Source organism: Dermacentor variabilis, chromosome 4 (assembly GCF_050947875.1).
Source record: "Dermacentor variabilis isolate Ectoservices chromosome 4, ASM5094787v1, whole genome shotgun sequence".
Lineage (NCBI taxonomy): Eukaryota > Metazoa > Arthropoda > Arachnida > Ixodida > Ixodidae > Dermacentor > Dermacentor variabilis.
The window spans coordinates 180,045,624-180,063,826 of record NC_134571.1 but is presented as its reverse complement, the minus strand read 5'-3'; the positions used below and the strand labels follow the sequence as shown (position 1 = coordinate 180,063,826).

At 46.4% G+C, this 18,203-nt stretch overlaps 1 protein-coding gene across 1 annotated transcript in view; it reads right to left on the bottom strand.

Annotated features, from left to right (window-relative positions):
* Positions 1–14,760: 14,760 nt before the first annotated feature.
* The window catches only part of LOC142578083 (uncharacterized), a 41,918-nt gene continuing 38,475 nt past the window's right edge, over positions 14,761–18,203 (bottom strand). Inside the window, exon 6 of the mRNA XM_075687500.1 lies at positions 14,761–14,872. Within this exon, the coding sequence (XP_075543615.1) occupies positions 14,844–14,872 (29 nt within the window). The 3' untranslated portion in view covers positions 14,761–14,843. The remainder of the gene's footprint in view (positions 14,873–18,203) is intronic.

Sequence of the window (18,203 nt, the reverse complement as noted above, 5' to 3'; positions counted from 1 at the left end):
CAGTCGCCGTCATCCACGCCTGGGTGCACTGATTCGGTGTCGTTAGCGAACAGCCACTTAGGTTTCCGACAGCTGATCACGCAGGAGGAAGGCAAAAGTGGTAACGGTTTCGTATTCATGCGCTTTCGCTGAGGCAACGTGCGGCACACCACCAAAGGTGCCATCTCGTTTCTCCGGAGCAAACTGCTCCAAAAGAGAAAGTGTCTATAAATTGGCCCTGAGCGATTCGCAACGGCAACATCCCGCAGCGTCGAAAGACAGCTGTCGACGATGAAGAAAGGAAGCACAAGCACGCCAATGCTGCGGCCGTTCGACGGGCCAATGAGACGGCCAACGTGCGTTAAGCCCGTGCCAGCCACGCCGATGCCGCCGAATCTCGCGAGGCCCGCCTCGCCCAAATAATGCGTGATTCGTAGCGGAAGACATCCACCCAGCACAGATGCATGACTGGCTAGACTTCGGAAGAATTTAACGAGCATCCCCTACGTTGCACGATGATTAAGGAGACCTGAGGAGCATCATCGTAATTGCGCGTGAAGTACGATGCGATTATTATAAGAAATAAGTGAATAGTAAACATGAAAACAAAATAGAAAATGAGACATGTAATCAAAATTTATTATTCGAATAATCTGGAGAAGCATGCCCGTCTACGATAGCGACAACACTGGGGTGCGATCGCGCAAACAGCTCGCTTTTCCGTTCTCTCGGTCTGGCTGCGACGTCACAAAGTAGGCCGTCCGCAAGATTTGTGAGAACGGGAGGGAGAGCACAGCCAATAAACGAGCGAGCCCAGCCCCGGAAGTTTGCGTCACCAGTTTGGGCTTCGATCGGGGACGATACATTAAGTGCAGAATGTTTGTGATGCTTGAATAATTAAACACGTAATATAAGAAAAAAATTCTTACTATTGCAACATATAATCTACCTCGGAAATTTCATGCGAGAGAAGAAAACTAATTTAAGCGGCATATATTTTGGTATAGTCCGCTAGGTGGTATCGCACACGCCAAAACTAATTGACGGGAGCGCGCAGTTCAATTGCAAAATCGCTGTTCGTCAGTTTCGAAATGTCGTCCCACAAGAACGTCAGGCTTGGCCCTCACGTGTCGCCACACCAACGTGAACTGTTGGTGGCGTTCATGGAGGGCCATCCGTACCTTGTGCGGACATCGTGCGCACTCACACAGGAGTGCACGGTGGAGCGTAGGCGGCAGCTTTGGAGTGAGCTCGCCGCCCTGCTGAACACAGAGGGCCCGGCCGCCAAGACAGCCGAACAGTGGCAGGTGTTTTGGCGGAAGGAAGTATTTCTCTCCCGCCGAGATGCCGCCGCTGCTTCCGCAAGTCAAAGGTGAGTGCGAGGAGCGGTTCTGTTGCTCGCGATATTTACAATGCTGTCCGTAATTGCAGCGGCACGGTTGGAGGCCGTCTGCCCGGCCTTCGTGGCCGTGTCATCGCCTTAGTGGGCACCTCCACGGTGACCGGAGTGTGCGAGCCCTTCTACCAACCGCTCGACGAGGTAAGCCACTGACAAACGCACCAAAAAAACGGGAGGACGCGGCAGTAATTTACAGTAGTTGCGCCGTGTATACTGCATCGCGTAAGCAGTGTTATACCCCAGTCACACAGGCCGCTTCATTCGCGATCGCGCCCAGTTTAGATAGAATTTCTCGACAGCCACTGGCTCCTTTCTTCATTCCGCGAAGGGAGGCAATAGAAATAGAGAAATTTTGCCCCGATCGGGATCGATTCAGATCAAAAGTGCCTGCGTGACACTGGTATACCAGATATAGTTTTTCTTCCTTTATGTGCATGTGTTTGCTGCTGGCATGCACAAGATGGTTTACTACTGGGATTTCAAGAGATTTTTTTCTGCTGTCATAACTCTACGTTAGTTGCATATTGGGAAGAGCAGATTACGCAAACTTGACAAAACTGCTTCTTCGCATCTTATACATAATGCAGCCCGCCATGGAGGTGACCGTGCAAACGCAATCTGTGGGCACCACCGCTGGAACAAGCGGCCTTTCACGTGAAGGTAAGCTTTTGCTCTTCCCTGTTGCCTTCCTGTTTGTGGAATCTGTTTCGTATATAAGGAACGCAAACTATTTCTACTCTAACCGTTGAGTGAATGTACCCTCTATAACCAATATAGGAGCGCTGCAGCAGCCAGGAGTGGTCCCTGTTGAGCCACTGCCCCGAAGCCCTCCAGCCACTGCACAGCCTGCAGCTGGCCCTGGCGGAGTGAGAACCAGTAAGTGAACAGGAAATATCCTGCAATGTCACAGCTTGAATGCACTAGACGTAACGTAGGTGTGCGTTTAGTTCATTAAAAAGTGGTACTTTTTCCAGGCTACCAACCCCGGGTGCAGCGCCAGTCTCGAGGCCCTTGTCGGGTATCCCACCGGGAGGCCTTGGTTGAACGGCTCGCGGACGACTACGCCAGAACCGTCGTACAGAACGACGAGACAAACGAAGTGCGTGTGCCCTTGCCTGCTTTATATGGTGGAGCGTAATAGAATGACAGTAGACAGGTGTAACATTTTTTTAGCAATTTGATGAGCTGCACAGGTCACTAACTCGCATACATGGCTAACACGTGTTTCAATAGCTGAACTGAAAAAAAAGACTAAGGGAGACGGACGAACTAAGGGAGACGGACGAGAACATCATCATACATTACATACATGGTCATAAACACGGTCACTTGCAATCATTAACACAATGTAACAGCTTCAAACACAGTAATCACTGCCATGGTAGACTGTATAAGCGCGACTGGACGAGGACGAAGAAAGAAACAGATACACAGACACAGCGCTTCACTTTCAACTATATATGGTTGATATATAGTTGAAAGTGAAGCGCTGTGTCTGTGTATCTATTTCTTTCTTCGTCCTCGTCCAGTCGCGCTTATACACTCTACCATGGATTCTAACCAACTAGCCCGCCAGCGTGTTTTAACCAAATAATCACTGCCATTAGCATTTCTGCAACAGGCAATAACTGGGTGGACTAGACAACAGGGACACTTGCAATCAATCACACAATAACAGCTTCATAGATTCCTATTTCCACTAAAGCTCTTTCTTTTGAGCAGTTTCATAAACATGGCAAGTTGCCTGTAAATAAATCACTCGTTTTAAAACACTGCCTCATATGACTTACTCGTTTCAAACCTTGGCCGCCCACTTTCAAGTATTAGCTAATGAATTTTTCCGCATATGCTGTAATTGCACCACACACATCGGATTGCGCATGCTGATTGTGATAGTTCTCCCCCATCACACAAAAATATTCATGTCTGAAACATTTTTCCCAAGGCAGCGGGGTAAATTGAGTGGCATATGTAAAACACCTAAAATCCTCTGGGCCCTTCATCTTCATAATTATTTGCAAAGGCGGTAGCTAACTCACAGTTCAAATTTAGCCTGCACATCGCCGTAAAGTTTCCTTTATTTTGCCGCACTTAGAAACACTATAGCTTGCATAGTTCATTGAGGACGATGGAGAACACAAACCTCAATAAACTATTGAAACATAAAAAAGGAGAACACTGTTGATTAATAAGTTGCAATGGTTGTAATTAAGGCAGTAAGAGGAAAACTTTGCCACACAATACACTCAGGACTGTGGCTATGTCCACAAAGTTTGAAGTTGCTAACTTGTTCTGGAAGGCTGGGAAACATCACATATAATGGCAGTGCGACAGCTTGCAATGCTTGAATAACAATTTATATACAGGGTCCAATACATGCTTTTGCAACAAAATGCAACATAGGGCCTAGCATTCTTTGCTACAGTGATACATGTCATGGTCGCTTGCTCATTTGCAATCCCAAACTTATTGCTATGCCATCTGTTAACTTTCCGGCGGCTCGACAGCATAAAAGTACATATGGTATTGATATTTCTTTGCACAACTACATGAAAAGCAACAACAAAAAACAGATACAATGGTGCAGACAGACAACAACATAGAAAGTGTTTGTCCTTGTCCCCATAACTGATGAACATATGGTAATCTGAATGAGCATACATGCAGTTGAGCGCCTTTATACCTAAAGTGCTTGGGACCACCAAAATCATCCGTTTTACAGCTCACTTTGTAAACATTGTGCACAGCACGCCTCACACTAGGAACCGACCGAACATAATTACTCTTTCGTTATGCAGGTCACTTTGCTGTAGAGGTGCTTGACCGATTGTGCGGGAATGGATGCTGATGTAATGATTTCTTTCTAGCTCCTTCATGGTATCCGCCAGGGCGTAGACCGGCTGGCTGCAGCTACTGAGCGGGTCGTGGCTGCTGTGGAGCGGCAGGCTGACCAAGTAGCGGAGGCACTGCGGCCAGTAGGGCAGCTTTCGCAGCTCTTGGGCCAGCTAATGCAGGAGGCAGTGGCTGCAAGGAGGCAATAGACAATTTGAAGTTTTATTTTTATTACTTGTATTTTTTTATTATTCATTATTATTCGTTCATTATAACTTTGACCTTGTTTTGTACATTTAAATATTTTTTTAGTGATCTCTAAACTTTGAGATGTTACTCGAAAGTAGCAGAAATTAAATAGTTACCTTATTTCCGTTATGTGCACAAGAAATTGCATACTATTTTTGTAACTTTATCGTTAGTATGTTTTAGTATTTTTTAGCAAGTATCAATAATATGTTTAGGGTGTTTCAGTCATATGAGTTAGGTGGCAGTCATGCTAGCGTTGCTCTTTCTGTACTCTGTGTTGTTGCACTGAGGTCCAATTTTTTTTTTCTTGCAAGGTTCCATATCCAGTGTCTACCTGAAATCACTAGATGGCTGCTTTAGAATTGTGTTACACATTACATATAGTGAAGCTAACTCTTGATTTGGCGCCTGATGGGGATTCTCCAGCTAACAGCTGATGCCTTGTACGCGGAGAAAAACAGTATTAGTCATATTGTTTTCAACTAGGTCATGTTATTCCTGCCATTTATATCGAAGTACAGAATGCTAGTCAGGCTTGCATGATGCTTTTTATTTGTATGCTTAGCACTTTTATAATGAGAGGGTAATAAGTGGTACATGAAGCACTTCTGGCTAGCCACATAGGCTCCTGCTGTGATATTTTTTTGCTACTACTTCCATGTAACTTTATATATGCTAAGCTACAGCTATGGAGTGCATTACTGTACCTGATACTGAAGAGAGTAGTTCAAGGTGTTGTGATATGTGACATACACACGTCCTGCAGGCTTCCTGCTACAGCAGCACGTTAGTCCAGCTCATTGTGACGTATTTCGTCACTGTTACAACTTCAGATATGTTGCATTATATGGGGTGTATCTGAATGCAGAACATGTAGCGGCTGACATTTATCCGTATTTTTTTGTGACACGAGGATGTTTACAAAGTTGAAACCATGGAGTACATTAAAGTAATACCATTTCCTTGAGCTACACCATGTCTTGGCTTTACTCCATGCTGGCTGAATATACTACATGAACAATGTGCCCGTTGCAGTGTGAAATGAAATGTTCCTGTGACGTTTCAATCTAGCTACCCAGCTGGCTACAGGGGTGGACAGAAATGTCGAAATGGCACGACATGTCTTCGTGCAAAACCTACCTCTGTCTGTTTTGTTTTCAAAATTGCCTGTTATAACAGTGTCATTTTGTATTTTGTGTTTCTAGTTATTTCAGAATAAAATTACAAAAGAAAAAAGAACCCGGAAAAGAGATGCAGCAGCACACCCGCTCAGGTGCTTGTGCTGTTTTTTGTATTCTCCTTGAATTTGCGTTCCCATCAGGAACTAAGTTGCCCAGCAACAATTTTTTAACGTCTCTCTTCCACTGTTTCTAAACCTTTTGTTACTGTGACACACCCTGTGAAAATCGGCAATGGAGATTTCAGTATTAATCAAAACAAATATTTTTGAAAATGCCTTGCATCCTTTTTATCAAGGGCGACCATTTCAATTTTTCAATGGCATTATGAGGTTTGCCTTTTCACGCCTATGTTGGAGAACTCACCTGGCTTTACGGTTGAGCCGCGCGATGAGCCTGCTGTTGCTGCCTCAGCCGACGATGCAGCACACGCAGGTGAGTGGTACGCCAGCTAGGGGCCGCAGAGAACAGGTTGACAACCTGGCTCCTCATCTGCTTTGCTCTCATCAGCAGCTCTCTGGGCGTTTCTTGCCGGCAGGTGTGGTGCCCTTGAGACACAGGCAAGCCCTGTTGCAGCGGTGGCTGGTTGTCATCGGCCTCCTCATCACTGTCCTGCAGCTCCGGCTCCCCTGCCTTCAAAGCAATGTTGTGGAGAGCGGCGCAGGCTGCCACGATTGTGGCTGCATCCTTGGGCTCATAAAGGAGTGTCCGGTACCTTTGAAGGCACCGGAACCTTGCCTTCAAGACGCCAATACCCCTCTCCACAACGTTCCTCATGGAGGCATGGGCCTGGTTGTAGCGCCCCTCCGGAGTGTCAATGCCTGGATGGCCTGGCACAGGTGTCAGCAGCCATGGCTCAAGAGGGTAGCCTAAGTCTCCTGCATGTTGGAAACATAACTGTGTAATATACTTCACTGATTGCAACATGTCTGCAGCACTCACCAAGCACCCATTCTCCACGTAGCAGGTTACGTGTGAGGCGGCCTAACAGTGGTGAGTGCCTCCACACGTAGGAGTCGTGGCACAATCCGGGGAAACACCTGGAGGGCAGAACAAACGGGCGGAAAATGGTTCAGAATAAGCAATTTGAGCTGGAATATTTTCATATTTCACGTCATGCTGACAGATAAATAGTCTGAATGAAATGTTTTTGCACCAACATGATTTCATAATTCTTTCCCAGACACAGCTGCATTCTTTCTCAAATTAGTAAAAAGCAATCTCCGAAATAGTCTTCTTTAATTATTGCAAGAAATGTGCAAAAAGCTACATTCACGAGACAATTGTGAATTAACGCTCATCATAGCCGCCTTGGTTGTTCAATGCGTACTCTTATACCCGTACTGCAAGGGCACTATCGATCGATTTGATTCGGTTCGAAATTATCAACCGCGATTACCTGCCTCCCGCAGCTTAAGCAAATGAGTCAATCTGGACCGAGAAATTAAATTCCGAACGGGCTCGATCACGATCGATATTGCTTTACGTGGTACCCGTATTGTACACACTACGACGGCATTACATAAAACCGATAACCTAAGAAAAGATGACAGCGTGCAAAAAAAATGTCAGATCGTGAGTACTTACGATCATGGTATTCAAGGCGTAGAAGCCTTTTCTTGACATGAAGCCCGCGGTCTCGCCCGGGCTGAGTCCTTCGGGCTGTTTGATCGCTATGAGCGTCCCGTCGACACAGGCCACAACACCGGGAATGCGGCCCCGATCCGCAAAGGCCGCCTTTGCACTAGCCTTGCCGGCCGTTGTCAACGGGAAGCTCACCCAGCCCTGTTGCCGGCCCACCACGGTTATTGCTTCCGCAACTGCGTGAATGTTTTCACTCACGGAAGCTTGCCCCATGGATACGAATTCTTCGCTGCCGATGGATCTTTGGAAGCTACCCGTCGCGAAGAAACGGAGAGCACAAAGCACCCTGTCTTGCGTCGTGATGCCACCGGTCCGAAGGCCCCCGATGGCGTCATCCAGTTGCTCGCAGAGCCAGCGCACAGTGCGCTTCGAGAGCCTGAAGTGGTCGCGGAACTCTTCCTCGGTAAGCTCGTCAAATGCGCCCCGAAAGATGCGTTGCCGAGGCTGCCCAAGCGACTCCAAAAGCGCGACGATAGGAGCAGCCATCGCGACTCGTGAGCGCCAAACAAACCGCCGAACAATGAACGCGATTCTCTGAGCACAACGTGAAACGGCGAGCATTCTCGACAAATGCACTCGGATCAATCAAAATTAAAACAGCACTATTTATATTTATCACAGCGCAGGCGCAACATTTAATTTCACTGTGATCACAGTTGTTTTCAATAATTAACCTCGCTAACGTTCGGCGATGGCGGATCGCGTTTTAATCTCGAAAAACTCGACCCCCGCCAGGGCCAGCCATGTTCGGCGAGCGACGACATTATGAGCAGACGAACCCGCCGTGGTTGCTCAGTGGCTATGGTGTTGGGCTGCTGAGCACAAGGTCGCGGGATCGAATCCCGGCCACGGCGGCCGCATTTCGATGGGGGCGAAATGCGAAAACACCCGTGTGCTTAGATTTGGGTGCACGTTATAGAACCCCAGGTGGTCGAAATTTCCGGAGTCCTCCACTACGGCGTGCCTCATAATCAGAAAGTGGTTTTGGCACGTAAAACCCCAAATAAAAAAAAAATGAGCAGACGACAGGCGCATCGTCTCCTACTAGCGCTGCTATGGCAACGGCCATTCATTCTTCGAAACGAATGCCCTTGTCGACTGTTCCACGAAAGCGCCCGTTTCCCCTCGCTTTTGGAGTGAGACAGGAGTGTGACGTAAGCGCATTTTGTGGTCCCGCCCCGGCGCAATGGCCGCCGTGACGAAACGCGCGGGCGCCAACGAAGCACGAGAGGGCAAGCGAGAGAACGGAAAAGCGAGCGGTTTGCGCGATCGCACCCATGGTTGACACTACCATTTTTCCTATTAATGTCAAGTATAACATCGGCTGCCCCCTTTGCTTCCTAATCCACACTGATATCTTTCTGTTTTCTAAAGTTACACCAAAATGTTTTCCTTATATCGCTCCTTGCAAGGTGCTTAACATCTTTTCGAGCTTCTTTGTTTACCTGCAGGTTTATGCGTCCTATTTTAGAACTAGTAGAATGCATTTATTGTACACTTTTGTTTTCAACGACAGCGGTAAGCTCTCGGTCATCATTTGTTAATGCCGGCCGTATGTGCTCCAACCCATTTTTATTCTTCTGTTAATTTTGTCCTCATGGTGAAAGGCCTTTGTGAGTAATTGACCAAGTTAAGGGACTCCTGCACAGATTCTCAAGGCTAACTACTGATCACGAATTATTCTTGTGTTGTGTTTGGAGATATATATCCACATATATATCCGGCAAGAAAATGAAGATGAACACAATACTTTGCCTCAGAGGCAAAGAAAGATTTGAATTAAAAGCATTCGTACCGGTTCGATCACAATGGGGGCAAGGTGGGTGCCTACCGAAAGACATTGCCAGGGCACACCAGATGAGCATTCAAGGCACTTATGCGTCATTAATTACACTGATCGCACGTGGATTCGGCGTCATGTCGCACCTGATTGTACAATGGGTACAGTTTCAAAATGTGTAAGAGCGATCAGTTCTCTGTTAAATCTGCCTTCGCACAGGCATATTTTAGCCCTGTAAGCCTATAAGCGTTCTCAAATATACTCGCGTGAGGGTTGTTGAAAGCATAACATGGTTCCTGCATCACGAGGGTTACATGCTCTTTCCTACGGAGATGCCTATGTTCACAAATGAGTGACACGAAGGTACGAAAGACGACAAAGTGCTCAAAGGAGTCCTTGTGTGCGCGCTCTTTCCTTGCCTCTGCTTAGGGGGCGTTTTGCTGCGAAGCTCTATATGGCTAGCCGATTCCTCTGTCCGTCCGTCCGTATGTCGCCTGTACGCCGAAACCTCCTCCAGCGCCACCCCATGCGCATGCGCGAAAAAAAGGAAGAGAGGAGTGCGATTGGCTGCGCCAGTAGTGACGTCCTTGCTCTCCGTCGCAGCCAAGCGCACGCGCAGCAGTTTCTCTCCGGCTCCGAAATGGGTAGGTCACGCGTAATACGTTCTCCTGAAGTTCAGGCAGCTTTCGATCCGCAACGCCGCGAGCAACACCGGGAACGAGCTCGTGTATGCCGTGCCGATACTGCAGCCCGCGCACAAGAACAGGTTAGGGCAGCCGAGCGCAAGCAGCAACTGCGTGCCGAGGATCAGGCAGCCTACCAAGCCGTCCTTTATATAACCGTCGAGATCAACCCAGCGATAAACACCGGGGTCGCACGTTTCAGCTTCGCTGACTAGCCATCTGTGCGGAGTCCTTGGGCGGTGATTATTTTCTATTATGAACTCCAGAAATACTGAGCTACATGGTCCTTAAATGTTCGCTAGTTTATCGCTCAAGCTGGAAAACACGCTTTAAACAGGGCACATCTATGTCAGCTTGACGACCGTCTACTATGGTATGACAATCGACACCACCAGCGAAAATGGCTCCAGATGTGGCCAGCCGTCGTGGCGTCCTTGCGTACTGATAGTCAGTCCAAACACTCTCGCCCTATAGTGTACTTGAACCAGGCCATAAGCAAAGTGGCGTTGGTGTCTCGTAATTGAGAATGCATGCAACTTCGACACAAAAGCATGGCCCGCCAAAGAGCCTGAAAGGTATGACCTCCCTTCGCTGTTTCCGCTCAACGTGTAAGCGGCATTTATTATAGTGTTTTATGTTCCTCTTGTCAGAGTATCAGATAATTCCTCAGATTGGCTGTCACGTGGTTCTATTGAGTTAAAGTAAGCTTGTGTACAATGCCGATATATTTACTTAAACCGACTTCTTTCGCAGCTTTGCCAGGTCAAGGCCAATGAGATCAGCATCCCGTACGCTTTAGCCGCCGCAAACATCCAGCTTGATGACCCTAACGACACCTGTGGATATGGGTCCTATTCCGGGCTCCACATCTTGAAGAAACTCTCCGAGTTCTTCGCCTACAATTATACTTCCGCCATGCAGGAAGAAAGGTGCAAGAAGGTCACCTAGGATGCAGCATGGACGTGAATTTATTAATTCTTGTCTTTGTTTGAAAGATTTAGCACTTGTTTTTAAAAGCATATAATATGATTGTGCTGTTTTTGATAAAGACCAATTCGTTATGCCAGCGACGCTGTGTACCTTTGTTTTGTACCTGTTAACAGTCGGTAAATTTGCATTTACGTGGATGCTATGCATGGCGGTGTTCATTAAACTTGGTTTTTCTTAATTATGTCCAAAACATAGATGAACGGGTAGCTCAAGAATTTCCACAGGAAGAATGTTTTGTACTTTAAAATTCCCTACATCAAAATCCCTTAAGTTTTTCCTGACGCTTACAAACTGCGCGTAACGTTGTTCTAGCGCTTGGTGTATCCTCTGCGCTGCAAAATCACATTGTGCTGGCATTGCAAAGTAGTGGAGATGACGTCTGCAAAGGCAGCTGCGCTTACTAGCATGTAAACATTTGGACTCTTATCAGTTTCGACAGTTATCACTGTTGTTTCTTCTACATCACTCTGTTTTGCTGACTCTCGGATCTCAGTGAAACTGGAACGCCTGGCATCTCTTGCATGTTCGGATTTCCTTCAGTTTATAGCGATGTCAACTAAAAGATTGCTTGAAGTTAGCAGCGCGGAAAACACTTATAAAGCGAACGTGTCGGCTGGTTGATTGAACACCTTGAACTAGGGAACAGCCCAAAAGGCGGACGTAGAAGACGCCCGTAACAACGATGCCCAATGTTAAACAACAATGCGCAGTACTATGTATGGTTGTTGTGTGCCTCTTCCGCGTCTCCGTCTTTCGGGCTGTCCCCTAGTTCACGAAAAGAAAAAGAAACATTATACGACAGAAATAAAGATGTACACAACACTGTGTCCATCTCCTCTCCTTAAGCATTCGTTTTCGCCCGGATTGCTTTGAGATTCGATTAATTGCTCACCCAGCACACCATCGCCTAGCCGTAAAGAGCTTTTGCTTTATTTCGCAGCCAAACCCGAGCAATGAGACAGGCGGAAGGAGCCATCCTGCGACGATCTCAAGAGCTGAGCAAAAAGTGACTTAATTCCTGTTGGTCGTCTGCGCGCTGAATTGCAAGAAACGAAGACACGAGCAAAATCAAGAAGGTTGCATAACCACGACCCACTGTCGAAGCAGCTCCGCAAAGTTTGTGTATGACGTTGCAGAACGCAAAACTTCTGCCTTCTTCAAAATGGACGCGCTGCACGGGCTTTCTGTGCCTTGAAGAAGGACGCGAGGACTTGCAGCGTAGCTTCGGCAGGACTTGAGGCAATTGGAATTGGCGGGTTGATGTCTGATCTAGAACGTGCTTCCACTCAACACTAAACCATGACTCAAGTGATGACGATTATTATTTATTTGTATCCCCTTTGAAATGAGGCGGTGTCACATAGTCACCTGGCCTGTTTGAAAGCTAATTAGGTATGATAATTTTATTTCTAGCATTTTTGTATGCATCTCGCTAACCTTTTTCCTCATCTCAAAATTTATCTACCCATCACCGTTACCTACTCGTATGTCTGTAAAGTATCAGGTCATATCAATCTCTCCCCTGCTTTTTTTCCGCCAATACTCTAATGTCGCTCACTTATCTCGACTGTTGACCGGTAGGTGGTTCCATTTACACTCAATCCATGTGTTTCTCGATGATGTACGCTACCTACGGATCTCACTGGGTCAATCCCTTCGCATTCATTTAGGGTGTCCCACGAGGCCTACGGAATTTTTTATGCACCCTGCAAATTTCAAGGTTACCCACTCCCAAATTTCAGTTGGCTCACCCCTACTATAAGCTTCGCTATGCACATTCTAAGGAGCCCTACGTGTTCCTATCGGTATCTCCGGTTTACTTTATTTTGGTTTAATATTGTTTCTTATGGCTTATAAAGCTGCCAATCACAATATTTACAGTATTATAACTATTAAATGCCTTTGCAAGTTACAGATTTTGTGCGCAGCTACATGGCATTGCACTTTTTGCGTGACGGGGCTGGCATACTTGGCAAACAATGTTCATGTATTAAACGCATTTTACCTTTGCACTGCCGGTCTACACACGACAGTTCCGCGTAGATGCGTGGGCTCTGAGATAGCAGCGACGTGCTGCGTAAAGTAGAGGTAGCAGCTGCTACGGGATGCCGCTACGAGATCTCTCGCCGATGAGACGCTCAACTTTTCGATGAATGCTTGGCCCCTTGCCACCTCCACTGTGTTGCTTCGAGCTTGCTAGTGGAGACGAAAGGAGAGAGTAAGCCGCTCGTCGGTGCGGTAACCACGTCATACTACGCTTGTACTTGAGGTATTTGGAACAATGTCGCGGTGGGAGATTCGTAAGGTGACGTTCTTTAATGTTGTCGTTCTATGATTAGTTAGAAAAGTGCACCGGGGATCCCTGAGTGTAACTGCAAACAAGCCCGCGAGAGTTCGGAATGCGGCTGTGTTTTTATGAAGAGATACAACGTGTGCGCCCGCTGCATGTGTGGTAAAATTGACCTAGTAAATTTGAACATTTCTTCTTTCGTTGAATATTTAGCTTACAACATTTGCAGAGGAAAATCTGATCCTCCTCATTCTTGATAAAACTGCTGATTTTTTTTTTTTTTTACGTTGAACGCGGGTAGAACAAAGTGAAAGCGTAGTAGGTGTGTAACTCTCCGCGGTCCTTCCTTTGGTTTTGTACTTTTACCCCTCTTCGTTGGGCCCAGAAAGGATTTCAGAATCATGTGAATAACCAAATGATTAAAAATATATCTCCAGGTTATTACAGATCACTAATGCGCAGCAGAAAGTTACGTGCCGGTAACTCACATACACCTAGCTGTACTTAAACGTGCTTTCATGATGGCAAGCGGCTGTGCATTTGGTTATATAGCAGTGCCAGACGGCTGCGAAGAAAGGTGCTGTTGCTTCTACCAAGGCAAACATTACACAGTGTGCCCTAACTATCATGCACCAAGATTTAAAATATGCAAATCCCATGTAGCTGCACAGCACCAACGTATTATCTGCTGTAGCTTGGAGACAGTCGGATTATTTTGTTGCATTCCGCCTAATTACACAATTAGCCTTCATTAAATTATCAACTTCTCAAATATTATAATTATATTAAAAGATTCAATGAGAAAATTGTAGAGCATCATGAAAAACTCCCGATAGAGCCTTCTGTTGCTCAATGCTGGCTACATAAGAGTGTTTTTCCGAGCTTGAAAGAAGCCCGCGAATGCACGCAAAGTGCCTAGAGCGGCCAGTCGCGCGGCAATTTTGGCTGCATTCACGGTCTTCCTTCGCGATTGCATGTTTTTAAATCTTGGTTCATGATAGTTGAGACACCCTGTATAGGTGGAGCTATGGTTGTGCTCCAATACGAGACCTTGTGGCCTTGTTTTATTTACGCAATGATTAGTGATGATTTATTGCAGGTCAATTTCTCTTCACAGTTTTTGCGATCTTTATCGTTGTCCGGCTTTAACACGTTAGGCAGCTCTCAAGTATTTTAGTTGATTTGACAGCGAAGCCGTTAAGAGAAGTCCCTCAAGGGTTCACGTGCGGCAGTGAGAGCCGGCGTTCGAAGGCATGGTCGTAATAAAATGTAAACGCAACTCAACGCGCGTAGGATTCCCTAATCCTCTCTTAAACATAATGAACCATAAAATATTAGATAAATGTTACCTTGTGCACATCGTGTTCGAATATAAGACAACATATATGCGCGGCTATTTCAACTACTTTCAGCAGTTGTTGGCTCCCACGTCGATCTATACCGTCTCCACATTGGAGGTCAGCTAGAGGTTTGTATAGCTGCCGTGGTGAAAGCTGACTCCGTGATGCTGCAATGCCAGCTGCACGAATACCGTCACTAAAGCAGCTAGCCAAGACCGCACTCGAGCCTTCGATTGAGGCTATGACCCAGCAAACGCACCCCATAGTATTCTTTGAACTGTGTGAGAACTCGCTGGTACAGCTTCGCTGTGCCTGATATTTCATTTGTCCGAATCGTGTAAAATGGCGGAAGCCCTGACTGGCACGCACGTGTTCTTTACAATTGCGGAAACAGTATATGTGTAACAGCTTTATTGCGCAGCATTAGAGGCAAGGCTTCGCTGGAGGTGCAAATCTTTGTCTACAAGGCATTGGGAAACTCAACATGCGGCACTACGCCTTACGGCACCTGTGATGGAAAAAAAAGAGAGAAGAAGCACGAGTTTAGCAACCTAATTGCAAGAAAAGTAAGCGCCATAATTTATGACATAGCATCATATGAAACCACTAGAGCAGAAGAATGAAACTGTTCATACTGCAAGTCAATTAGTTATTTGATCATATTATACGCAATGACTGAGCGAGATAAATGGAAGGCAGGTGCTTTAACCAGTCAACACACCGGTTGACTACGCCATTCTGGGGGAAGCGAAAAGGGGAGCAGAAAGAAGGGAGCGATAGAGAAGAATATGTTGGGAAAGCGAGCACGTGCACGGACATCACTATGCCGTCAACGGCACTCGCGCAAGCCAGAAGTTTTCAGAAAGCACAACTTCACTCATAAGTTACAGGAGAATAAGAATGTGTTATTATGAAAACTAAAGAAAAAGTTCAGACACGCGTCTTTACTAACTTTATTTTAGTTATTTATTTGATTGTTCATTTATTTAGTTTTTGTACAAACTGCACTCTACAACAGGAAGTTTATCAGGGTTGATTGCAACAGTCACGAAATTCAACAGAATGGCAACGTTACGAAACATAATTTCTGCCTGTCGTAGAGACACTCTGTGAGGCTTACGGCTTCTGTTGATGTCAGGTCTAGTTCATGCGTTATCAGTCAGGTCGAAATATTCAATCTATCGAGCTATTCACCTAGCAGCGCATTTAGCTAGTCCAGCTGCTCGTGTTTTAAGAGCGTCCGTGCTTACCGAGTGTTCTACAACTTCTCAAAGGCCGATGTCAGAATTGGAGGTCGCCTTACAGTCGTTAAACTCGATATAAATGTCCTTCGGCTCTTTGATGGTAAAGTTAACAACCCTTCTCCGCTCCACGTAAGGCTCCATGAAATTGCAGGGGTATATGCGCACCTCCTTTATGCGACCGGGCAGAGTTAGTATGTGAAACTTGGCGCAGCACTTTCACGGGTCCATGCCAGTGAACTTCAAGCTCATTGTTTCTTGAAGGTCTGGGGATCATTACCTGGTCCCGGGAGTTAAAGGTTCGAAGCCTCGCCTATCTGTCCTAATAGAGCTTGGCATTCTTTTGTGCCACGCCAATGTTCTTTTCTACTAGGCGTTGTGTTGTACTTAGCCGTTCTAGCAGTTTTAGCACGTATATAGTCTACCTATTTTTGTCTCCCTCCTCTTTCCTCCCACATCTCTCTCAACATTCTCAGTGGGGAACGGAGTATCCTCCCAGGCACTGTAGTTTTGCTGGCGAGAACCCTGTAGCCTCGTGAGGAACTGTTCGCAAAGCAGCCAACGTAACCGGAACACGATTCTCGCAGTTCTCCTTGTGCTCGTAGCAGAGTGCCCGCAAAACTCGCTTCAGCACTGAATATCACCTCTCTAGGCTAATTGACTGAGGGTGATAGACGGAATTATGTATTAACTTTACCCCGCACTTTTGTAAGAATGTGGAAGTGAGTGAGCTAGTGAATACTGACCCTTGATTCACCTGAATTTCTGATGTAAAACCAGTTCCCGCGAGTGCTGTTAAAAGCGCATCTGCTACCTCGGTGAAGCAGAGTTCTTTCAGAGGCATTACTTCCGGAAACATTGTGACCGCACAAAATATGGTAAATATCTACGCGTAACTATGTTACAGGTGACTGTAATGCAAAGAAGGGGTTAGGCGTGCACACGCGGACACAAGAGAAGAGGAATGGACAACACGAATGCCAGCTATCAACTGAAGGAAGCTCATCTCATCTCATCAAAACTCATCTGTGCATGCGCTGGAAAGGTAAAACCACGTGTCAATCGGGTACAAGTGCCGGTATACTTGAGAGGTAACTTTTAAGGCATTTGATCTCTTCCTTATGTAAGGTTCTCGAAGCCTGACTCACGCACGCACTTCCACCATCATTGATATGCCATGCCTCGACAATGAGACGCGTATCTTCATTACTATGCCTATGCAATATCACGCATTCATCTAACTCAGGCGTGCAGTCACAATCTTGGCAGTCTTCGCAATGTAAGTAAAGATTAGAAGGTGATCCACCGGTTAACGAGTTTTTATGTTCCATTAACCTCTGATTGATACACCGCCCCATTTGTACTACGTAGAAATGGCCACAGCTAAAGGGAACTTCACATACCACACCTATACGACAGTCAGTAAAATTGTTCTTGATGTGCTTCACTGGACAAATATCGTTTGCTTTTTCGTCTTTGACCTGCTCCTTTTCTCTCTGCACGGAAGCACATATCTTATCTAGCTTATGGGGAGCAGCGAAAACAACACTGACACCATATCTGCCTGCAACTTTTTTTAAGCCTGTGCGGTAGTGAATAAATGTGAGGAATAATCACTACCCTTTTTTGCTATATCTGCCCTCCGTAATCACGTCCGTCCCCCTCGAAATCGACTTATTTAGGCGTTCAGTCACAGTGGCCACTGCTAAGCTAGGGTACCCTGCTTCTAATAGTCGCCGGACCTGTGCATTAAAACTGGCGCTCATTTTGTGCAAGCACGATCTGGTGAGAGAATATTTAAGGCACAACATGACAATCCCGTTTTTTTACTACTCTTTAATGCTTGGATTGAGTGTTTAACAATGGTTTCGAGGATCTAGAGGCGTACTGCCAACACACGTGATTTTGCTCGAAAATCAAGGAAATGTCGCCTCAGTGCTTCCTTCAGTTGATAGTCGGTGTTCGTGTTGTTCACTTCTCTTGTGTCTGTGTCTGCACGCCTTACTTACTTACCAACCAATCCTTACCAACTAGCTCAGCTTTCTCCCGTTCTCAACCTGTAATGTCCGGCTCATCCACGTTGAGGACGTTGTTGAAGGAAGTAATAGGTTCTCATCGTGAATGAAGAGCACTCGATTTATTCACAATATCTACATGAGGAGTGGAGAACGTGGCGTCTCAACAGTATAGCATGGCTGCATTTAAACACCATAGGAGCCGAAAAAGTCCGCTTAAAATCCTTCAGTGCTTCCTGGATCCCTAGGCCAGTAGCATCTACCGTCCCACCTTCATCCAAACGCTGCGTCCAAAGTCGCCGATGGATCCGCTTTGAGGGCGAGGGTGTGCACAATCACTCCCTCACCTTTATTTACTGAACGCAAGCGAAGAAATACTGCCAGGGCACCCGAGTCACTGCCCCACACACAGAATGGGGACCCTTGTAGAGAGGTTGTCACGCTTGACTCCATAGGCGCGTCTTGGTTCCTGGGATGGCCCAACCTTAGATGGTGCGTCTGCCAATTGGCCTTGGCGGCTAGCAGTGGCCTTGAGGAAGCAGCGTAGAATACGCTTTTTCAGGAGTTTCATCTTCCCAGTGTC